Here is a 25,723-nt window from a genome sequence, read left to right as displayed (position 1 = left end):
GGTAGATGGGGAAATGAGAGAGAAACTACACGGAAGTGAGGTTGCGAAAACGAATGAAAAAACTACTTTTCAGCTGGTTTTTCTTCAGCGTCATCGTTAGAAAAATTGCAAAATCACAACAAACAGAGCAAATAACTATTTGCCTGGGATTTTTTGTCTTCCGACTTTTTGCAGACAGTTTTTAATTTTTGGTTCGCAAGTTTATTTTCACAACTTTTTTACGACGTATAAATTGCTAATGGCAAAGGTCTCTTCCAACGCGGACAGTCGAATGTAGAAAACGCCAGCGCCTATAATGGCAGCAAGCTTGGGTAGTGCTTAGTTTCGATGCGTTTGAAGTTTTGATTAGTTCTAATTAAATTGTCAAATCTGGCGCTATAGCAATGGACCACTAGACAAGGTACGAGTTTCAGCATTCTGATACAAGTTTTGTAACTAAAATTTCACGTAGAACACAATGCGCACCTAGAAAATTACCGAAATTAACTCCTTACGAAGATATTTGATGATTCTTGATGCGTGAATTCAAACCACCCGCTCATTAAAACTCAATACTCTACGTGATTCACATCGCGCGCTAAACGTTATCATGACAGTCTCTGCGATGTAAAAATCTGGCAACCTCAGTCTTTACGCTTTGGCTCAGCTGTAGCAAATTGCTAATAGTTGGAACAACACATGGTGGAAAATGAACATTGCTCGATTGAGAGGCTTGCAGAAACCGTTGTAGTGCGCGATTTGATTCACGTAGAGCTTTGAGTTTCTTGTGAGCGGGCAGTTCAAATTCCTCGTAATCAATGTCAAATAAAAACGTTAATATCTTCGTTAGGAGTTGGTTTCAGTAATTCCCGTTGTGTGAATCGTGTTCTACGTGAAATTCTGGTTAAGAAACATGTATCAGATTGCTTAAATTCGTACCTTGTCTAGTGGTCCATTGCCCGGGCAGTTAGTCCAATTTCGGTAATTTACGAAATTTTTAATACTTTTTGTGAAGGTTTTTTGAGTTTTGAATTTCTTGAAAGTAAAAACTCATCGAACCTGTGAAGTTCTCTGGTATTATTCTCTTTAAATGCTCGGCATAGGTTCTAATCATTATCATTTGCAAAACTTTGTACTTTATGACGTGCTGTAAATTCTAAGATGGAAGGCTAAAGATCAGTTGGACTGCATTTTGCAATTCTGCTATAAATTCTGGCTCTTCTTGAAAAACGCTTATGTGCATAGGGAAACTACTGGCACATACGTTGTTTTTAAACCGGGCTAGAATTTATAGTTCCAAATTGCAAAATGCAGTCCATTTATTACAAGTACCATCGTATAATGCAAATTCTTATTCTGAGCTCTCGCCAAAAGGAAGGACTATTTCGTCTAGAATAGGGGGAAAAATAACCGAATTATTGACTTCCCATCTGTGACATTGTGACAAATATACATCTATCATCTGTACGGTTTTGACGAAGGGAACATACGTCTTAGGATCCTTTTTTTGAAACTGTTTTCTCTCCATAATGGCATTCTGTTTCAACCCTCGGCAGGGTTTAAACAAGTCACAGAACAGAAACAAGTACTTTTGGCCCGAGGGCGAGACGAGAAAAATAGCGGCACAAATGTAAGAAAATCCGCCTTCGCACTTGGGCTTTTGAGCCCATGAAAAGGGCCCAAGAAGCTCATCTTTCAGTTTCCCGATTGTGTGAAATAATAAATAAGGCAAAACAGATAGGGGCGTAGGCTTGGAGACAGGCTCCCCGGAAGCAATAGAGTTACCCTTTTTACAGTAGCGGTATTTCATCCTTCCTTGCGCGCCAACAGTTTCAGCTCACTGGAGAGGTTATTAATTTTTCGTCGCTCGGGTCAGGATAGTTAGCGATAAATTTTCAAGATTCCCAAAAATTTCCTAGGCGGCGTTCGCGAAAGATATCGTGTCCAGCGCAAAGGACACAACAAATATTTGCGACGTAACTCAGTTAAAAATGTTAATATTCTGGTTGAAATTCCACAACCATACGGAAAGCCTCAGCCGTATTCTAGCGTGCCGAGGAAAAACGACGCATGAACATTCGAGAGTTGCCAAATAAAACATGTATTTTGAAGAAAGTTATGCATATTTTTCCTTGAAATAATCAGATATTTTATATTAAATTGTGCACAAATTTGAATGAAAATTTTCTGGAAAAATATTCACAATTTTCTCAGTAAATTCGGTTTTTCTTGAAGGAAATATGGCAACGTCTGAAGACTTCTTCCTTAGCACGGCAGTATTGTGCCCTAGGTACTCGAAGGTAAATTCATTCTATTTTAATTGCGAAGAGGTACTCTATCCGTCTTTGTGCAACAAATTCTTAAATGCCTTCAATTCCTGCGAATGCAACACGGCCTACTTTGAGAGAAGTATAGTTGTATCACGATTGTTAAGATTAACGTTGTGATGTGTCTAGTTTCTGAAATATGACTTGCAAACACCCTGTTATAACCACGATTCATCCTTTTTGCTAAGGAGCTAACCATCTTTACTTTTATCTCTCCTTAATATCATTTGAACAAAAACCATGTGAAAATAGTTTTGGGTGGAACGATAAAATTGCGGCATGCTTCAGTGCAAAGGCATATTAAAAGCGCTTAGTAACGAGATTATGAATTAAAAGTTTTAAATATGTTTGCAAACAGCAAGTTTTAAAGACGAAAAGATTAACATCATCTATTGATAAACTTTTTAAAATGTGAGCGTAACGCTCTTACCGTAAGTGTAACCAAAGTTACAAAAGCAGACGAGTTTTTACGAGCACGAAGTAAAAATAAAAGCGTGGCAAAGTAAGGTGAATAAATATGCTCATCAAAATCTAGGAGATAAAATCAATAAACACTGCATAATCTCAAGAGATATACAGGGTTATTCAAAAGTTACGCACCACTGGCCATAACTTTAGTTCTAATTATGATATCGATTTGCAGTTTGTGACGTCCTTCCTCATATCGAGGGGGAAACTTTTTGAGGTACTTTTCAGTTCTTCACCCCCCCAGGGGGAGGGGGGGCGGGGGCAACTCAAAAATTTCAAATGGCAACCCCCATCATGTGATACATCGTTAGAAAGAGCATGAAAAAAGAAAATTTTTGGCGCAAACCGGAAGTCGATCTGACCCCCCTGTCAAAAGTTAGGGGGGTCCAAAGGTTATTTAGGGGGTCCGTACCTTCATTTTTTAGAGTAGCTTCGGCGGCTCTTGGACATACCGTTTCTCTTTTCAAAGAGTCCTCGAATACTCCAAGTCTGATACCGAAGTCTTCATATTGCCCCCGGGCCACCACAGCCCCCCCGTAGGGGGGATGGGCCTGTTACAATGAAACATTGCATTAAAATGCGAAAAGTCACAGAAGAGCTTCAAACTTAGCATCAAATCCGAGTGGAACTTCTTGCCGATGTTAACGCAAACGCAGCCTGCGACTTTAAAGTGAGTTTTCAAAACTCTTAGCCCCCTGCCCCCCTCATTTTTGGTTGCAGAGCGGGTAAAAACCGGGAAATTCACTACAAATAATGCCCAAAACTAATGTCCAACTTAAGGAGGACCCTTGAAACGTTGCGACCAGTCGGAGCATTGGAATACAAGGACTGCCACCCCTTAAAGTACGGAAACATCCAAAACACCCCCGCTGCCCCCCTCATTTTTCGTTGCGGAGCGGGTAAAAACCGGGAAAATCGCCAGAAATGATGCCCGAAACCACTGTAGAACTTGACGAGAACCCTTGAAACGTTGCGCTCAGTCGGAGAACTGCAACACAGGAACTGCCGCCCACTTTAAGGACGGAAACATCCATAAAACCCCCGCTGCCCCCCTCTTTTTTCGTTGCAGAGCTGGTAAGAACCGGTTCATCATTTCTGGCGATTTTCCCGGTTTTTACCCGCTCTGCAACGAAAAATGAGGGGGGCAGCGGGGGTTTTATGGATGTTTCCGTCCTTAAAGTGGGCGGCAGTCCCTATATTTCAATGCTCCGCCTGGTCGCGACGTTTCAAGGGTCCTCGTCTTGTTGGACAGTGGTTTCGGGCATCATTTCTGGCGATTTTCCCGGTTTTCACCCGCTCCGCAACGAAAAATGAGGGGGGCAGCGGGGGTGTTTTGGATGTTTCCGTACTTTAAGGGGGTGGCAGTCCTTGTATTCCAATGCTCCGACTGGTCGCAACGTTTCAAGGGTCCTCCTCAAGTTGGACATTAGTTTTGGGCATTATTTGTAGTGAATTTCCCGGTTTTTACCCGCTCTGCAACCAAAAATGAGGGGGCAGGGGGCTAAGAGTTTTGAAAACTCACTTTAAAGTCGCAGGCTGCGTTTGCGTTAACATCGGCAAGAAGTTCCACTCGGATTTGATGCTAAGTTTGAAGCTCTTCTGTGACTTTTCGCATTTTAATGCAATGTTTCATTGTAACAGGCCCATCCCCCCCTACGGGGGGGCTGTGGTGGCCCGGGGGCAATATGAAGACTTCGGTATCAGACTTGGAGTATTCGAGGACTCTTTGAAAAGAGAAACGGTATGTCCAAGAGCCGCCGAAGCTACCCTAAAAAATGAAGGTACGGACCCCCTAAATAACCTTTGGACCCCCCTAACTTTTGACAGGGGGGTCAGATCGACTTCCGGTTTGCGCCAAAAATTTTCTTTTTTCATGCTCTTTCTAACGATGTATCACATGATGGGGGTTGCCATTTGAAATTTTTGAGTTGCCCCCCGCCCCCCCTCCCCCTGGGGGGGTGAAGAACTGAAAAGTACCTCAAAAAGTTTCCCCCTCGATATGAGGAAGGACGCCACAAACCGCAAATCGATATCATAATTAGAACTAAAGTTATGGCCAGTGGTGCGTAACTTTTGAATAACCCTGTATATGGTAGAAAAGTTATTTATAATTTCTCCTGTTGTATGTAATGAATTGCTGATGTAGCAATAGTATTTAGTATTTACGATGTAGTTTACCAGTGGAAGGTTGAATATAAATCGCTACTCAGATGAGCGCTTGAAGGTCTCAGAAGCAGTCGGCAGACAGATTTACAATCATGCATTCAACTTTTTTTTTCTGAGCCCCTAACGTTCGAGACTTTGATGAGCAAAAACTACGAATGACGCATGTAAATTCACGACAAAGCGTATTTTTAAATTATAGAAAAAAAATTGAAGCAGACAATGAAAAAATTCACTCTGCATTCAGGTCCTGTCCGCTGAACTGATTGCGAGTCCAGTCACAAACAATTAACGACCATGCTCTTTTTTACACTAAATGAACAGTGAATTCCTCGTACTTAGAGACGTGGGTCGAATGAAACGAGTTCCAGAAACGCATCAAGGCGCGTTTTGAAAAAAAATTGAGTTTGGAGTAGTGGATTCTATCTTTCGCACGTTAACTCCCATACAGAAAATTTGAAGTGCATGAAAAATTATTTGAACGTGAAAATTGTGGAAATTTTTGGTTAGTATCACTGCACAGGGCCACGAAGATAAAATAAAGAGGAGTGCCTTCAACACACCGTGTAATTTCAATGCGAAATTGAGATACCACTATACATGCATCACGTCAGTCATTTTGCATAGCGACCTAATTGAAGGAGAATCTTTGGTTTTGAATTTTTATCTCAAAGACATTTGGATTTTAGTTAAGGGGTGATGATTTCCGTGAAGAGAAAGACAATGAGCACGAATGTGATGAAATAGGGATTGTAAAAAACTCTCTTAAGCAATCCTGTACGTTCATAATTTAAAACTGTCGAAAAATGGGTTGTCTAAAACAACAAGACTTGTAAAACGCATTTAAGCCGAGCGTTTGAGCCCTCTCTTCTGAAATAAGACTCACAGATAAGGAGGAAACAGTAATTTTCGTACCATGCAAAGTAATGTCTTCAGTTTCAAAATTACGGTCCGATTGAAGACTCTAAAATTGTGTAAGTTCACGGCTAAAGGGCCAAAATACCACGAAGATAGGATGAAGATTAGCGCCTTCAACTCATTGTGCAATCTCAATGCAAAATTGTGATACCACTAAACTAGCGTCACGACAATTATTTTGCACAGCCGGCTAATTGAAGGCAAATCTTTGGTTCCAATGGAGCAGTTATCAAGGTACAGATTTAAGTTTTTTGATCGATGTTTCTCGACCAAAATTTCACTTATTTAACAACTTTTTTACCATTTACTTACTTCAGAAACTTATTTAACACTACTTTTTTTCTTTTCTTCTAGTTTCTTCATCGGTGCATGTTCCGATTCGGAACCTGTAGCCATCTATAGGTACTATATAGTGCCGTAGACATTATCGTGGAAATATCTCTTCAAATCATCTTCAAAAATAAGAATTTTATTAAAAGAAATTTGGCAACATGCGGAAGCTCTTACGGCGTTCTTCCCTCGCACAGCAGGCACCAAGGTATCGGAGGAACATCAAAGAGATAAACGCGCAAACGCAAATCCATTCTCGTTGGGAATTTTTATTGCCGTATCAGCCCGATTCACCGCTTCTCCATAATCTGATAATTGGATTTATCCGGGCAATTAATTACCATCTACCGTTGCCGCTTTTCATCCCTCTAGGATTACAGCATCTCCCGTGCTGCCGTGCTAAGGAAGAACGACGGATGAACCCCCAGGAGTTGCCAAATTTCCTTTGGTAAATCACGAAAATTTGTGCACATTTCTAAATATTTTTCCTCAAATTTTCGAGATAAGTTTCTTCGCAACTTCAACTAAAAGTTCCTGAAAATTTCAAGGAGAATTATTCATAGCTCTCCTCAAAAATAAATAGTTTATCAGAGGAAAGGAGGGGTTGCGATTTGGGCTGAAATCGGCCCTCCACGAAATTGAGAAATTTTTGGATATATGGCACTTGACGGTGCATATTTGACAGAAATAATCGAGTTTTGCCGATACTCACGTTTTTTGGCTGCGAAAGAGGGACCTAAACATGGCTCCGAAGGCGAAAATAGCTGAAATGTCGCGTTTTTCGCGGTTCTACCTCAGATTTCGACATGGGCCCAAAGGCGACGGTTGATCATATTCAAGTATGTTAAGTGTCTAGGTGTCCTTGACACCATATTCGAAGCTCATCACCCGTCGCCTTTGGGCCCAGGTCGAAATCTGAGGTAGAACCGCGAAAAACATGGATTTTCCGCTATTTCGGGCTAAAAAGTTGGAAAAGTTCGATTTTGAAGTTGGGCCCAAAGGCGACGGTTGATCATATTCAAGTATGTTACGTGTCTAGGTGTCCTTGATACTATATTCGAAGCTCATCACCCGTCGCCTTTGGGCCCAGGTCAAAATCTGAGGTAGAACCGCGAAAAACGCGAAATTTCAGCTACTGTTTTGCAGCCAAAAAAGTATCGGCAAAACTCGATTATTTCTGTCAAATATGCACCGTCAAGTGCCGTATATCCAAAAATTTCTCAATTCCGTGGAGGGGCCGATTTCGGCCCAAATCGCAACCCCTCCTTTGGCAACTCTCGAATGTTCATACGGCGTTTTTCCTTAGCACAGCAGCGTGTGAATAAATTAATTCCCGACGTGGCAACACTGCCCGGGATGCGCGGTTTCAGGTTGAACCTGACCTCGCTTCCATAGAATGAAACGCCCCGCACTAGAGGCTTGACTTGAGTCGTCGCCCCTCTGACGTAAGCTCGTATCTCGCTTTCCTCGTGAGCCCTATGTTCCGTATGATTCTATACTTTCCGGGCTCATGTGGGAATAGATATATGCCGAACGTCAGAGGAGTTACGTCGAGTGCGGGGTGGGGCCGGGGTTGTAGTCTTAGCCCACCCGCATTACTCATAAAATAGGTGATTATAAATCTTGAGAATATAAAGGGAGAGCTCGATGCGGGGGTGGGTTTCAAGGAGGACGCCGAAGTGGTGTAAGTAGTGCCGTATGCTGAGGAAAAACGCCGCATGAACATCGAAACGTTGTCAAATACCTTTTTTAAATATAGCTTTTCTACAAAATTGGAGTTAATTTTGCAACATCCGCATGATTCTATGGCGTTCTTTTCATAGATAATCGGAATGGAGGGTCAGTAGAGTCTATGAGTTTATTCATTGCCTGCCGCGTGCGCTACTGACTGCGAAAAGTTAAAACGCCTTCAATTTTCCGATATGCAACATGGTCATCCATCGAGTACGAATAGTTGTATCAAGGCGCCTTAATCAATGTTGAGAGCTGTGTCGATATCGACGGATGTATTTTTCGAAACTCTGCTATTCTCTCTCTTCGTAAAAAAGAGACGCAATAACCATATAGAACATTATAGAGGAAATTTAGCAACGCTCGATAAATCCTAAGGAATATTACTTCAACACGAAGTAGCAGTTTCAAAATACTTTTGCTTTGCTTGGCACTCATAAAGAGCCTGTTTTACTCTTATTTGAAATGTCTTCTATTTGCAATGGTAGTGATTTAAGTTAATTTTGTATTTTTTACCTTTCATAGAAACCTAAATGGATACCAGAGCATCGAAGCGTGTTAAACGGACGTTTTGGGACCAAAAAAAATCGGACAAATAGACCCAAAAAAGGAGGAAGAAATAAAATAAAAGGAAGATGGGAAAGAATAATTCGAAATTTTTAAATGGAAAGGAGCGAAGAAAAAGGAAAAGAGAATAGGAAAGAGAAAGGAATTTTGGGAACAAAGAGGAAAGAAAAAGGATATGAGGAAGAAGGAAGACGTAGTAGTAGTACAATAACTATATTTTTAAGAAGTGTCTTAACACATGAGGTCATTTACACCCCTGATAAAATTTAACATGACGGAGCACAAAATTAACAGAAGGTGTCACAATAGAGAATTGGAAAAAAAAAGAGATTAATAATAGGCTACTAAATAGTAGGAATATTTCCATCGCCGAATCTCCAGTGGATGGAGAGGAGGGTGGGGGTTCGATTTTGGGCTCACGAAAATATGAAGGAAAATAGGAAGAAATCGAAGTGTTATTAAGTTGTGTGTCAAACAAGTGTACAGAAGAAGAACACCTGGGAGGAAGGAGAGTTTCTTTTACAGTGTAAATCATCCCTCAGATTTTAACTTTGCACGTCATCCATGCCACTGAGCACAATGATCCCAATAGTTTCTTACTCCAAGTTCAACGTCGAACTCAGATAAGCGCCTGCAAATTTTTACGGCGAGGAATTTTTGAAGCGACAAACGTTAAGTTACTGCAGCTGGTAGGGTTAATGAGATTAACTCGGGCTTCTTTAAAATCCACGGTCGTTAAATTGCATTTATTTTCGCTCGCCGGATATCTAAACTGCCGTGCTGAGGAAGAACGCCGTATGAACATTTGAGAGTTGCCAAATTTCCTTCAATTCAGTGTTCATTTTTGAGGAAAGTTATGAATATTTTTCCTTGAAACTTTCAGAGACTTTAGGTGAAATTACGAGCAAAATTATCTCAAAAATTGGAAAGAAAATAATCATAAGTTTACCAGGAAATTCGTGTTTAATAAAGGAAATTTGGTATCGCCTGAAGGTTCTTACGGCGTTTTTCCTTTTAGCACGGCGGTAAAGCCAGGTGCAATGTGGAACTTTGCCGTGCTGAGGAATAACGTCGTATGAGCTCTCCGACGTTGTCATATTTCCCTCAATAAAATACGAATTAATTGAGAAAATTATGAATATTTTTTTCCAAACATTTCAGACGATTTTGTTCGTTGTTTAATCTAAAATATTTGAACGTTTCAAGAAAAAATATAACTTTCTTCGAAAAGACATGTTTTATCCGGGGAAATTCGGCAACTCTCAAATATTCGTACGACGTTTTTCCTTACACGGAGGAAATTAAATTGCTGATTTAACAATTCAATTGCTAAAATAAGTGACTGCAATATTTCAAAGTAGATTTCACAACAAAAAATGCTACTTTAACCACTATTGTAAGCTAATTTAACCACGGGGGTGATTAAAGTAGCATTTTTTTTGTTGTAAAATCTACGTTAAAACATTGCAGTCACTTTTATTAGCAATGGTATTGTTAAATTAGCAATGGAATTGTTAAATTAGCATTTAATTTTTTCGTGATAGCATGGCAGGAGAGCATTGTAGCGAACGCAGCTTTCATTGAACAGTTTCATCCACAATTCATTTTTATTCCGAACGCCTGCGGAGAATTGGTATCTACTAGTTGCTCCAAGCCGGAAGGAACTGGGATCCATTTCTGGCAGATAGATTACTCGGAGCAAAATTTAAAATTAATAATTCCATCAAAGACAGGCGAGTCGTCATGATTTTTTCTTAATCACTCAATTAGAAGGCGTGGTTCGAAAGACAGTGACAAAAAGGGTATCATTCTACTGTTCCGATCGAAGATTTTTTAGAAACCTCTAAATCACCCTCATTAATTACAAAGTGCTTTAGGGATGGCCGCGGCTCTGAGTGTTTGTTATGGAATAGTTAAAGGGGTAGGAGGCAGTGTTGTGTCTTACTTTGCGATGGATCGATTGATCTGCACTGAAAAAAAAGTCTCGGTGTATTTACTAAGAAAAGGGTAAAGTTACCAAGAATTCAGGGTTCTATTTGATCCCAGTTTTTTCTTGGTAAAATTACCATTTATGGAATTGGTAATTTTACCAAGAAATCTCGGTAAAATTATTGACTTTCTCGGGAATTTTACTGGACCCCGGTAAAAACGCCAATATTTTTTATCGACTGTGGTAGAATTACCGAGATAAAATGGCAAAGTTACCGGGAATTGATTACCAATAAAAGTAGTATTCTTACCAGAAAAAAACAATACAAATACCGGTCTTTAGGTAAGCTTACCAGTATGTCTTGGTAAAATTGCCAATAATTGGGGAAAAAAGTGAGATGGTAAAGGTACCAATGGACCTTGGTAAAAACGCCGAGATTTTTTTTCAGTGTGCCATATAAACTTGTGGGAGGGATCGATTATCGAAGGTATAACTTCTTAGTCAATCCTTTATTATAGCTTTCAACGGGAATATATATACAGACAATTCTTCATGCTAAAAGGATGTACGTGCAAATTAAGAGCGTGATAAAAGTGGAACTTGGTGGCACCTAAAATTCGATGCTGAGAGCTCTTCCTAATTTTATCAAAATGACTCTATCACTTTTTTTCCTGAGTTGCTGACAATGCCCGCGCACTGTATTGACGGCGGGCTGTGGCGATGAACAGATATAATTAACAATGAGCAAGTGCTACTGAAACCAAATGAGTTTGGATGAACTGCTATGAGTAGAAAGTACTATTTCTGAGTCTTTCATATTGCCTAATTCCGGTATTGAAGGCAAAACTTACAGTAATGTGCGTAGTCTGCCGTACACAGCAAAAACGCCGTAAACGCTATTTTACATTTTTTGGAAACGATGTTTCATAGCAGAAAAACTTGTGTACCTTGGGACACTGTTTTTACAGAATTTTTTTGCAGATACTATCAAAAACCTAACCTGCAACTTTGAAGTGCGTGGGTAAAACAGTTTTTATTTTATCAAGTGTTGAGTTCACTGGAAAAAAAACACATTGTATCTAGAGTCCAGACTCTTGAAAACATTGACAAGAAATAATACTCTTGATTCAATCGGATTTTTGCTTGAATCAAAAGGAAATCCACTTAAATTAAGAGGCTTGGTTCTTGATTTAAGCTAGATTCTGATTGAATCAAGATTACTTTTTCTTGTCGATGTTTTTAAGAGTCTGGACTCTAGATCCAATGTGTTTTTTTTCCAGGGTTCCAAAAACGAGGGAAAATTTTGATGGATTTACGGTATTCTTGCTTAGCACGGTAGTAGTACTATAAGGCAACTTTTGAACATCATATGACATTTTTCCATAGCACAGAATGTGCTGCTTCAACCCCTTAGAGAGTTGGCAACACTTTTGTGCTCGAATAAGCAAGGCAAAAAGGGCAAAGGGGCATTTCCGCGAATTATAGATATTGTTTCTCTCGTCACGGTGACGCGACGCTAATCGACTTAGTCCATGGAGCCGTAGTCGATCCTCGCCTCATAAACCAAATTCAACCGGCTTGCCTCGACAATAATCCCGTAAGCTAGGCAGAAAAATCGCTGCCTGTGTACTTTCAAACGAGCGTTTCACACTTTTTTATCGTCCAGATTATTTCATCGCAATCATAAGAACTGATTACAGCCATTTTTTTTCAACCGGAGAATATTTCTGCGGTATTAGGGCGAAATGCCTTTCAAATATCCGAAAGTTGCCGAGTTTCTTGTGATTGAATACACGATTTCTGGAAAAGATAAAGCACAAAAACATAGCCCGAATATACGAATGAAGAAGGAGAGAATTAAAAAATGGGTAAACGAGGCTAAAATCATTAAAAAACACTAAAAAGCAGGACGATTTGAGCTGTTACCAGCTCATTTTCAGCTGCAAAAACACAAAAAAAAAAACAAATAAAAAATTGAGTGGCGACCTGCTTTTTAGTGTTTTTCAATGTATTTAGCCTTGTTTACAGATTTTTCAATTCTCTCCTTCTTCATTTCAGGAAAAGTTTACGACTGATAAGACTTCATTTTGCAATTAATAAAAACAATTTCTGGCTCAGTTTAGAGAGAATATATGTACCATCAGTTTCTCTTTGTGCATAAGTGGATTTATAGATGAGGCAGAAATTGTAATTCAACTGTAAATCAAACGACTCATTTCCATTTTTTTGAAGAGTAATAAGAACAAATCCTCTAGATTGTTGTTAGAACAAAGATAAGGAAAAGGACAAAAAAAGTTTTTGAAAATCCATCCATTACATCCGGAGGAAAGTGTACTTTAAGGTCAAAAACATAGTTTTGAAAAAAAACCTGTTTAGAGTGTTGAACAAACACAGGGGTTGTATTTCTCCGTCTGTCACAATTTTTTTTTTTTTTTTTAATCAATAATGAGCAAATTTTAAAAATTTTGGTTTTAAAATACTGCTCAGCCTATCGTCGTTCCTCTCGTGAAAGAACGTATCTGCATTTCAGTGTTGCCAGATTTTACCCGCAATCTGCATTTTTACGAGGAAAATTTTAAGAATTTCGAACTTTAAATTTCTCTTATTTTTCTTCTGTTTTCGTGCAAAAATTAGACAAATTGTTGAAGAAAATTATGCAGATTTACTCTTGTAAACAACTAGGATGCTCGAGTCAGTTTTGCAACTTTGGAATTAAGTTACGTTCTTTTGTGCGGAGAATGACGATGTATGCAGAAATCGATTAGAAAAAGGAAACTCGAAGAAAAAAAAAATGACTGCCGACTTAACTTGAACTTTGGAATTAAATACGTCCTTTCGTGCGGGAAACGACAAAATATGCAGAAATTGATTATAAAAAAAATCGAAAAACAAAAAAATGACTGCCGACTGCCCTTAAACCCGGCAACATGGTCGGATCGTGCAACCTTAATCTGGGAAAGAAGGGAGGGGTTGAACTTGGGGTGCGAAATGATGGGTGGGGAAGAGTCGCCATGTGTCAGGGCGATAGGCGCGTCTCAACTTTCAAAGAAATTATCGTAATTATAAGATACGTGACAAAATCGAAGAAGACGGGCAAGGCGGGATGTGGGAGGAGGGCCGTCTCTAATTTTGAAAGTTCCGAGCAAATACAACCCCCTCACCCCCTGCCCACGCCTCATCCTCCCTTTCAATTTGCTCGCAGACCGAATCCATTATCCTCGTCAGAAGTTTAGCCCTGAGGGTCAGTCCTCGAGAAAAGAGGATAGTTTGAAGATATTACACCATCCAGGAGATTTAAAATGACGGGGAATGTAAAACAACAAATAGTGGAAACAAGGCTAAAAACCTATAAAATTCATTGGGACGTTTCGGTGCCCTACGGCTTTATTATCAACCACTAAAAAGTAAAATAAACATTATGAAAAATTAAAATCAAATCCAAAACAATTAAACTACATGTTTTTAGCCTTGTTTCCACTGTTTGTTGTTCTACATTTTTCTGTGCCATTGTGGACTGTTCCCGTCAGGGAGTTGGCACTCCCTCATTTCATTTAAAACCTCTTGTCGCCACCCTTTCACTGGGCATCCCCTTCGTCTCCTCCCAGGAGGAACCCAATCAAGCCTGTTTTTGGCAAGCATCATTGGGTATACAAGTACTAATTTCAAAATACAGGATGATTTGAAGCAACCATGACCGTTTTGAAAGAGATTTGTTCTTTTGCGTGGAGTGATCGGATTTGAAAGGTAAATTTTTTCTCGAAAAATTTGGCAACACAAGCGGTCATTGGGGCTTATCTCCGGGCCGAATGAAATGTGGCCACCTTTCTCTGCCGAAGCCTCTTTCCTCCTTTTTTGCAAAGATTTCTAAGAAAGGGAGCTTATCTTCGTGACCGTCTCTTTATGCCAAGAGACCCTTTTTACCGTGTAACAGTGGCGTGGCGTGCTTTGCGATACATCGATTGGTCTGTTATTTAAACCTATGTAAAAGGGTCGATAAACAGGGTGTTCGCAACGAACAATTCGATAATCGATTCTTCACCACAGTTTCAAATGGAGAAATATCGATAATCGATCATTTACGCCACGCCACTGCCGTGTAAATATTACTAGCTACCCGCTCTGCTAAAGGCTCAAGGTAATACCCTTCATCGTGACAACAAATGAGAACTTTTTTCCATAATATACGAGGAAAATTAGGATCGATTTATCCTTTTGGGATGCTATGGCCCCTAGGTAAGTATAGATTTATTTATAAGTTAAAACGCACTTTATAAGAAAATCAACTATATCTGTAATTTTAATACATGGAACTATTCCCAATAAAAAACAAACAATTTGCTGACAGTGTATAAGTATGTATGGACTTATCTGAATATTGAGTAATTTTTTTAATGTCAAAGACTGGTATACTTGAAAAGGTTTCTTGATGCTTCGTGGAATCGACTTTTGACGGTTGAATCTTGCAAAATGAGGAATAATAAAATGTGTATTTTAAAGGCTGCTTAATCGTTCCTTGAGCAGCCTTTTCTTCGTTCCTCCTGAAAAAAGTACTCTTATTTTTCGTTTTTTCATTGTCTCTATCTCATTTTTTCTCCTCCTTATTTTATTTCATTTTGTTCTTCTCTCTCCTTTAATTACCCCCTTATTCTTCTTCGTATTCTCCTTATTCCTCATTTTCCTCTCTTCTTTCTCTCCTTCCGTCAATAAACCTGTTACAAATTTCAGCCGGAGCAAGAGGAAGAGTTGCCTCATGTAGAAAATAGCTACAAAATCACGATGATCGCATCGGAATAGTTTGAAATGCACTCCTGACTTCACAATTCCTGTGAGATCTTCTTTCACTCATGAGCCCTGTCCTTGAGGCTCTTGTCCAATGCCCACGGCTCATGAGTTGGCATATTTTGGCACATAGTTCCTTTTGATTCAATGTAAAATCCCGCTTTTTTAATTCTTCAAAAGGAACTACGCCCACTTTTACATTGTTTCCTATCCAGCTCAGCACGAGCACACCCCATCTTTCCCACACGCCTCCACACTGAAAAAAAATCTCGGTGTGTTTACTAAGAAAAGGGTAAAATTACCAAGAATTCAGGGTTCTATTTGATCCCAGTTTTTTCTTGGTAAAATTGTCATTCATGGAATTGGTAATTTTACCGAGAAATCTCGGTAAAATTTAAGTAATTTCCCTGGACCTTGATAAAAACGCCAATATTTTTTATCGACTGTGGTAGAATTACCGAGATAAAATGGCAAAGTTACCGGGAATTGATTACCAATAAAAGTGGCATTCTTGGTGGAAAAAGGAAAAAAAAACAGTAAAAATACCAGTTTTTAGGTAAGTTTACCAGTCTATCTTGGTAAAATTACCAATAATTGGTAAAAAAAAGTGAGATGGTAAAGGTACCAACGGACCTTGGTAAAAACGCCGAGAATTTTTTTTCAGTGCAGTTCCTTTTAGCGTAAATACGCTCAACCGAGGTTTCTTTCCCCGTAGACAATCACGTTTGACGAAGGGTTCCAATCTGTGTTTCAGACTGTCCGGAGCTCTACGTGCTGGAGACGCGGCCCTCGCGGCAGATGACGATGGACCTGGTGTACTTCACCCAATGCGAGCCGACCTGGTCGGACGAATGGGAGACCGGCTACCAGATCGCCAAGATCGTGCTGCTCTACACGCTGCCGCTGCTCTTCATGACGGTGGCCTACTACCAGATCATCAAGGTCCTCTGGCGCTCGGACAACATCCCCGGACACCAGGAAACCCTCACCGTCCGAGTCCCTATCCCGGCACATACGGACTCGCCCCACGCGCCGCACTCACACCAGCACGGCTGTCTCAATAACAACTGTGAGTACCTATTCCTACAACACTGGAAAAAAAACATATTGGATCTAGAGTCCAGACTCTTGAAAACATTGACAAGGAAAAATACTATTGACTCCATAGGATTTTTGCTTGAATCAAAACGAAATCCGCTTAAATTAAGAGGATTGGTTCTTGATTTAAGCTAAATTCTGATTGAATCAAGAGTACTTTTTCTTGTCCATGTTTTTAAGAGTCTGGACTCAAGATCCGAGGTGTTTTTTTCCAGTGAATTACAGGTTTCAGGAAAAGAAACTGTATATTGGGTTTTTTTTTTTTCTTTGCCAACATGCGTTACAAATTCAGCATACGGCTGAAAATCTCAATACAGAGGGAAACAAGCTGAAATTCAATAATCATGCTAAATATTATGAAATGTGGATGCTAGGACTTGGTGAGTTTTTTAAAATAGTTGCTTGAGATGCCGAGGCACGCCGCGGCGTGGCCGGTACTTCCTTTTAAAACGATTTACATTTTTAAAAAGTGGCAAACTTTTGTAAAATCTTTTCCAAGCGATGGCATCGATATTAATCTCAATAAGCCGTAATTGTGTTGAAAGAAACTATACAAAAATGAAGGAAAGGGGTAAAAAAAAACCAAGAAGCACACAATTTTTGGTTTTAACCCATTTGTGCATCAATATTTTGGAGTCAAATACGTTCATTTTTCAGCGTTTAATTGTACGTACATCACGCCGTAGCTCAGTAAAAGCAGAAACCATAAAAGAAAAAATTAAAAAGCTGAGAAAAACATTGATGCGAAACCACCTAAATATTTACAAAACATCTTATATTTTCCTTTAATACATTTTTTTTTCTTCATCAATTTCATGAGAATACTCCAGCAGGGTGTGCCAACATTTCAAAATCATGAGTTGAAAAACGCTAACTCCGCGAGTTTAAATATTAGCGCCCATCACAGAGCGGAGCAGCGTGCTGCCAGCACAAAACGCGCACCGGCGCCTACAAACCTAAGTGGATACTTCAAAAATTACGCAATGCGTGAAGTATCCCCTTAGGTTTGTAGGCGCCAGTGCGTTTAGCGCTGGCAGTACGTTGCTCTGATCTGTGTTAGGCTCTAATATTGAAACTGAGTCAGTGTTTTTCAACTCATGATTTTGAAATGTTTCCACGCACTGCATGGATTATCCTCATTTAAATTGATGAAAAAAAAACGTGCATCAGAAGAAAATACAATGTGTGTTTTGTAGATACGAAGGTGGTTCCGCGTCAAATTTAATATTTTTTAAAGCTTTTACATGTTTTCTTTTATATTTTGTGCTTTTACTGTGTTGCAGCGTGGTAAGCGCGCAACTTAACGCTCAAAAATGGACGCATTTGACTTTAAAAGATCGATGCACGAGTGGGTTAAAACCAAAAATTCCGCACTTCTTGGTTTTTTTACCTCTTTTATTCATGTTTGTATAGTTTCTTACAACACAACTACGGCACATTAAGACTTATATCGATGGCATTGCTTGGAAAAGGTTATAAATACAAACATTTGCCACTTTTTAAAAATGTAAATATTTTTAAAATGAAGGAATATTTTCATTAAAAAAAAGGTATATATAAAGTATATATTTTCGTAATTTTACATGCGGACTAATATATAAGGCTCGGGCCAATTCACTGTTGCTTACTTTACGCGGGGACGTAGACTACTGGACAAAACTCCGGACTGATTATTGAAATTGATAGACAAAGCGATAGATAAAGAAGACATAGAGAGTAAGAGGCGATCCTATAGGTGGAAACGGGTGGCTCTTATAGACTATGGGAAAAAATGATGGACTAACTATCGGGTCTCTCGTGAGTTGCCTTTAGTTAGTCTATTGCCTACGTCCTTTGTCCATTGCAACCACCCGCTTGCACCAATAGGATCCCTCCATATCTTTTTTATCTTCTTTGTCTATTGCTTTGTCCATCAATTTCAATAATCAGCCCGCAGGTGGGCGGATAAAAAAAGTTGATGGAATGACCTGTAATAGGAGGGCCTCTATTCGTCTCTGATGCTTTTCTGTCCATCAAAAATAACACCATCGAGGATTTAATATTCTCCTGTCAGCGCAACTCCCCAAGCAAACCAGTATCAAAATACAACGGTAGTTATGCATTCAGTGGACCCGAAGTTACCCATTCCCTAAGAGAAAGAGAAGGCAAAATCGGAAAATTGAATGCGCCCACCACCCCGCGCACCGCCTCGCGTCACTGGCTTTGATCTTCCGTCTTTTGTCTTATGTATGCGGGTAACTGGGTCAGAGATAAGACGTAAGGCAAAATGCACAAATATGTAACCGAGCCGGCGATATTGTCAAATGTTCACGAAGCACGGAAAAGTGAAATTCCTGATTTAACAATTTTGTAGTTTAAAAAAGTGTCCGACGTGTTTCAATATAGATTTTACAATCAGCAAATGCTGATATAACTACCCTCGTGGTTAAATCATAGTGTCTAGAACGGGAAAAACCGGGACTCATCAGGGAATGAAATTTTACAGGGAATTATCCGGAAATCTGTCCCAGAAACCGGGAATCTCTTCTTCTACAGCTCAGGGATCATATCGTTTTCAAATTTGACGGTCTAATCTGACCGAGCGCTATTATTGAACTCTTGAATGACACATTTGAAGCTTCAAATCATCAAAGGAATGGAGAAGCTTTCATTGACCAGATAATATAGACATCAGGAACGCTATCGGAATTAAAATGTTGCATGAAAAAGCGCCAAAGAAATGGCTGAAAGGTGAGTTAAAATCGATTTTCATAAATGGAACTCCGAAGAGTTGTATTCTTTTTCCCCAGATAATCCCGGGGAAGTGGAAGAAAACTTCGGTTTATCATCAGGGAATAAGCTCCTGAAAAATCAGGGAAAAATCAGGGAATGAGCCTGGTCAAAAATTCTAGACACTATGGGTTAGATGGATTGCATTTCGCAATAAGGAACCAAGAGCATTTCTAATGTTGCCAAAAGTGTGCGACTTACATTCTTTGCGATCAAATTGGTGAAATCATGCAAAAAATTAAAACAAAGGTAATTATCGTTTTGGATTTATGGTTTATTGAGAGTCAAGATGAAACTTGTCTAGATGATCAGTTCATATTTGCATAATAAGAAAAGTTACACAATCTTATCGACATTGGAACGCTCTTAGTTTCTTTTTGCAAAATGCAATCCAAATTAGCTTTCTGCTATTGTCAAATATACATTTGAAACATGTCGAAAATATTTTTTTAACAATTTAATTGTTAAATCAGCAGTCCATTTTTTAGTTCGGAATTGGAAAAAAAATACATTGGTGCATAAATGAATTCAGTCGTAAGGATTTCTTATTGGAGATCTACCGTTTGGACTCTCAAAATTTTCGATTCAGGCTCGACGGAATCCCGAAAATTCAACCCTAAATTTCATGCTATTCCCCGAGATTTTGCTACGTTGCTGTCCACCGGAAGCACCTCTCTCAGAATACACAAGAAAGTTGGGAAACTTTGCCTTGTACACTCCTCTTTGAATTTATGAGTTTCCGTTTTCATTGAAGTCTACATTTCCTTCCGTTACGGTTTGTGTTATTGAGTCCTATTGTATTCCCTCATAAACAAATATTGCGTTACACAACAAAAGAATGGGTCTGTTGCACTTAAGTAATTGAGAAATGAAAAAAATCGAAAAATAAAAACACTCAAATACTTACGATTCACTTGTTAAAAAGTCTGAAATCCACTTATATAATAAAAACACAGTTTACTTAGTTTTCAACGTACATTTTCTGAAAGTGAATGGATGATTGACGTACAAGTGCACACTGGTATTTAATATGGTCAATTTTTTTACATTATGAGGTAACATTGCACGTGCATTTCGGATCATTTACACATACACACACATTATTATACATTATTTCGGAAACATTTAAAGTTTGTTAGTTAGTTAAGTCAAGCTTACATCATATATGTTACTTAAAATTGCAATCAAATCAGTGGCAATTCTTGAATGTTGGCAACCTTGACTTTCCTCCTTTTAAATGTATGTGAAACAATCGATTCTTGGTGAGGCAGCTTGTTTTACCGAATATCGATATTTTCAGTGGATTTAAATGAGAGGAATACAGTGTTGCTAGCTCGCAAAATCGCCCCTGCTAACAATTTTACAATCTTAGTTACGCATTTTTCGGCTTTTTAGTCTTCAACCGGAATCACACGCTGAATGTTAGAACTGAATGTAGCGTGAATGTGGAAGTCACCGGTCCAATGCCTGAATTTTGCTCAAGTCGCGCCAAATTCAGCAACAAGGCTCAGCGACCATCGGATAATGTAGGATCTGTCTGAACTCTTCGAATATATTCAATACAAATCTGGATGAAAATAACTCGAATTTGTGAAATTCTGGTTGTTGAGCGAGGACTGTTGACTTCTGTATTCAGCTGTACTGGAAAAAAAAAATTACACTGGATCTACAGTCCAGACTCTTGAAAATATTGACAAGAAAAAATACTCTTGATTCAATCGGACTTTTGCTTGAATCAAAACGAAATCCGCTTAAATTAAGAGGCTTGGTTCTTGATTTAAGCTAGATTCTGATCGAATCAAGAGTACTTTTTCTTGTCGATGTTTTTAAGAGTATGGACTCTGTATTCAATTTGTTTTTTTTCCAATGTGCCAAATACAGCGTGTGATTCCAGCAATCGATTCCTTAAAAACTTGGCAACTGCGGTTGAGATAATCCCGATCAACGGAACAAAAGCCAACTAGCAAGCGAAGGGAAAACTTGAGGAGTCAAATGCGAGCGATTTTTTTCCGCGAACAGATCAACAGCCATTAAAATTCGGGCAGGAAACTTTAAGGGAGTCACTTGAAGACGAAGTGCATTTTAAGACGGTACTCGACGATGCGAAGGGGTTGTTTCGGTGTCTTTTGTTTCGCTCTCGCCCCCGCACGCAAACCGCGAGGAATATAGCACCGTTTCGTGTTTTGCAAGCACCCCCCGGGGAAACTCGAAGCTCTGTCGTTAATATTAGGGCTCCTCTGTCGCAGCATGCTCCAGTAGCAGAAGAATGAATGTTTGCGTTAGACGATACCTGTTCCGTAACACTTTATTGCGCCCGTATTTTTGCACCGCATGTCTTGAAATTGAACTCCGGATTAATCTAATTCGAGAATTGCGACCGTTACAACTCGAGACCGATATTTTAATATCTGCAAAAAAATGAGGAGGTACACGGAGAAAAAACCCTCTTGCGTGGGACCCGAAGTTTAGGTCTTATGGATATCTGAAGTTTTCGGATTGAGCATATGAACACTTTAGGTCCAGCTGCTGAGATTTGGATCACACATCTGAAACTTCAGTTCTTACATCTGAAGTACTTCGGTTTTCACATCCGGAAAATTTCGGTTTTCACAACCGAAAAACTTCGGTTCTCACATCTGAAGTACTTCAGATGTAAGAACTGAAGTTTCAGATGTGTGATCCGAACCTTGACAGCTAGACCTACAGTGTTCAGATGCTCGATCCGAAACTTCAGAGATCCATATGACCTAAACTTCGGGTCCCACGCACGAGGTTTTTTTCTCCGTGCACATCGCTTTATTCCGGCCAAAGTATCACAAGCTCCATGCGACGTTTAAAAATTTCCGCCGCCATTTTATTTTTTTACAGAGAAATGGTCGGTTGAATCTATTTAAAAATTTCACCAACTTTGATCAGCAGCACGAAGAAAATTCAGTGCAATTTTCGGACAGCTTTATTGAACAGTTTCTCTGTAAAACAATAAAATCGCGGCGGAAATCTTTAAACGCCGCATAGCGCTTGTGATACTTTGGTCGAAAGGTGACGATTTTCTGCCTCTGATTTTTAACTATCTTTCGTGTATAAATAAGTAAAAAGCATCTATGATGCTGCTTTGAATTGGTCAAATTCAAGTAGTACGACAATAATTTCAACTCAGGGACAGAGCTGTTTGCCTATACGAACATTTGAAGGCATTCCAGACTTTCATTAAACTTTTCAGTTAAGAGCGCCTTCGCGTTATCGGTATCGCGTCGTGTTGTGTTGCGTCACGGGTTTCCATTTTCTATACCTACACCACGAAGATGGCCTTTAGCCGAAATGGGTGGTATTTGAACAAAGATATGATAAATTTTATTTGCTAAAGTATTCAAATGCAGCTGACCTGTTTCATAACATTAGTCACCATCAAAATAGATGCAATATGCAGGAATATATTAGATTACACTAACTGTGTTTCATGTGTTGCATTTCACATATTGCATTCAAGTTTTTCTTTCTAATGTATTGTCTTTCACTTGTTGCAGCTACTGCGATGAGCACGAGGCGAACGTTCGCTGGCTCCAACTCGGAGGCGCAGCTCAAGTCGAGGCGAAAAGCGGCCAAGATGCTCGTGGCTGTCGTCGCCATGTTCGCAATTTGCTACTTCCCAGTCCATTTGCTCAATTTTGTCAGGTACCATGTCTTACGTTGTACCCTTAAGATCAGCGAAGACCACATTTCTGATATTGAAACCCTCAGTTTTCTTGGTTCCCGCTTGTGATTCATTCGAAATGAACTGAGCGTTCCCTCTACACACTGGAAAAAAAAACACATTGGATCTAGAGTCCAGACTCTCGAAAACATTGACAAGGAAAAATACTCTTGATTCAATCGAATTTTTGCTTGAATCCAAACGAAATCCGCTTAAATTAAGAGGCTTGGTTCTTGATTTAAGGTGGATTCTGATCGAATCAGGAGTACTTTTTCTTGTCGATGTTTTAAGAGTCTGAACACTAGATCCAATGTGGTTTTTTTTCCAGTGCTAGAGGAAAATTTGTCATCTTAGCAAAAGAAACCAACCACGATAAGCAGGAAAGAACCAAGCCACATCAGTTATCGCCAAATTTAAGTGGGCAATTTTATTTTTCACAAGAAAACGTTTTTGCGGAATCTTTTGAAAATTTGTACGAATTTGCTCCGTACTTTGCAGAAAATTTACTGAAATTTGCACAAAAATCTGCACGATCGTTTTCATGGAAGAAATTAAATTACCCAGTTGAATTTGGCTGATGTAGTTTGGTTCCTTCCCTAACGAGGTCAAAATGACGGCTGTAAATGAGAGTAGAAAGAGTGGGTGTGCAAAGAGCATTACGAGGGTGACCCCAAAAGTCTTACGCGTTTTTCTCTCATTTAAAAACTATTAGGGATGAGGAAAATCTGATTAAATGTGCGCATGAGGCATAATTTCAGCTTTAGTTTCAGCCCAACTTTTTAAAAATGGGATGAACAGGAAGCTCAGGAGGTCATTTCTCCCGCGCCGACTTCGATGCGTTGCCGGCCACCTCCAGACGCACAGTATCCGTGCTAACTAACCACAAGATGTGCACTGGCGCCTACAAACCTGAGTGGATACTTCAAGCATTGCACAATGCGTGCACTGGCGCCTACAAACCTAAGTGGATACTTCACGCATTGTGCAATGCTTGGAGTATCCACTCAGGTTTGTAGGCGCCAATGCGCCGGCCACGCCACAGCATGCCACGGCGCGTCAAGCAATTATTTCACCACAGAGGTGTTGCATAGTATCATACGAAATTGAAGGCGCTCTAACCTATTAAGAATGACAGACATCCTTTAAGAGCACGGTTTTTTCCTAGGAAAAAAAATCAAGATACTGCGGCAATAATTTTTGAATTTCGTTATAGAAAAAAGTGACTCAATTTAGGCAGGAAAATTCTTCAGTATGCCGTCGAGATTTTATGTTGAATCAAGAATAAGATAGCTGAATGAAAGCGGGTTTTTGCTTGATGTGACTTTTCTTTTTATGAAAGCATCTTTTCTTCTTTAAACAAGCTTTATTTCCTTTATTTATTCATAAGGAAATCTACTCGACGGTGAATTTGAGCATACTTCTGATTGAACAAGTCACTTTTTTCCCTAATGAGATTCAAAAATCATGCTAAACGTTATTGAATACAGGTATTAGGACTTAAAAGTTGTTCGACTACCGCTGTCTTTTTATCGTCGTCACTCGGTTTAATTTGCCAGGGAACTTCGTGATTTTGAAAGATGCCATCAATCATGATACGTTCGTAGGCCTTCAATCTCGGATAATACTGTGCAGCACCTTTGTGGTGGAATAGTAGCTTGAGCTATAGTAGAGAGAATAGTTGCTGTATGCTGGCGCCCTTCACGAAGATATCGTACACAGGGATAATCTAAGAGCCTACAGTTGAGGCAAATTAAAAGGTCCTTCCGGTTCAGGTACAACGAGATGGGATTTCCTTGTAAGATATTCAAATCCTGTTGCACCAAAGAGGTGTAGAGAGTATTAGTGAATTTTTCCTCATGGAATTGACGCCCCCCATTTTTACCAAAATCTCAATTATATATGTATATTTTTTCCGTTGGACTAAACAAACAAAAAAAACCCAAGCAAGTCTTCATTCTTCCAAGACATAATACATTTTCATCCAAACACTTCGTAAGAAATATTCGTTTGTATTTACATGTGGCTTCATCAACTTGGGGTTCTCATCAGGACCTGAACTCCTCATCCGAAAAAACGCGTGGACGTGAACTACTAGAAAAAATTGGTGCGCGGGAAAAAATCTTCGGCGAAATGTCCTTTAACCATTCTCCGTGAACCAAGACGATGCACTTTCGTTGTCTAAAATTACTTTCAAGCTCATAAAAAGCTCTCAAACCTCTTGCAATGCAACTTATAATTCTTAATTTGCTTTCAAATTTTGCAGGTACTGTGGAGGTCGCGAGAGTTTGCAGCAAACCTCGATATTAGCTGTCATGTCTAGTATTTCCCACTGGTTTTGCTACTTCAATTCGGCTGTCAACCCCATCATTTACAACTTCATGAGCGGTAAGTTAAGCTTCGTCCAGCATTCATTCCCCAAGGCAGTCGCCTCACTCTTTCTTTCTCTATCCACGCTTTTTCACCACAATTTTTGGACTTTCGTAGTAAGACGTGATATCAAAGCACAACCCCTTCCCCCATCACCCCTCAAAGTGATTATGGAGGACATCAGTAAGGAATCAGTCTGGGATAGTGTGACCGCTTGGCACAGCCTCAAAACGCCTGAGACCAGGGTGTAAACACGGTGAAAATTGGACCGCGTTTAGCAGAAAGGAACCAAGCCACATCAGCTTTTACCGACTTCAACTGAGCAATTTAATTTTTTACAAGAGAACTTCTGTTCGGATTTTTTTTTAAAATTTTAGGGAATTTGCTTCGTACTAGGCAGAAAATTTGCTGAAATTTGCACACAAAAAAAATCCGCCCAATCATTTTCGTGTAAAAATAAAATTGCCCACTTAAATTTGGCAATAGTTGATTTGGCTTAGTTCCTTCCTGCTCACCGCGGTTCGATCATTTGAACTTCATTTTGCAATAAGGAAATACTATTTCGGTGACAGCTTTTTTGCTATCAGTCCCCATAGATGATTGCAT

The 25,723-nt window shown here is 39.5% G+C and overlaps 1 protein-coding gene across 3 annotated transcripts in view; it reads left to right on the top strand.

Annotated features, from left to right (window-relative positions):
• Positions 1-25,723, top strand: part of LOC109036100 (orexin receptor type 2) — a 553,272-nt gene that overhangs the window by 503,693 nt on the left and 23,856 nt on the right. For all 3 annotated transcript variants that reach the window (XM_072304481.1, XM_072304480.1, XM_072304482.1), the window contains exons 4-6: positions 15,947-16,261; positions 22,584-22,731; positions 25,014-25,135. In XM_072304481.1, the coding sequence (XP_072160582.1) occupies positions 15,947-16,261; positions 22,584-22,731; positions 25,014-25,135 (585 nt within the window). The remainder of the gene's footprint in view (positions 1-15,946; positions 16,262-22,583; positions 22,732-25,013; positions 25,136-25,723) is intronic.

The sequence above is a fragment of the Bemisia tabaci genome, chromosome 9 (genome assembly GCF_918797505.1).
Source record: "Bemisia tabaci chromosome 9, PGI_BMITA_v3".
NCBI lineage: Eukaryota > Metazoa > Arthropoda > Insecta > Hemiptera > Aleyrodidae > Bemisia > Bemisia tabaci.
The sequence above is the reverse complement of the archived record's forward strand: the minus strand, read 5'-3'. Positions and strand labels throughout refer to the sequence as shown.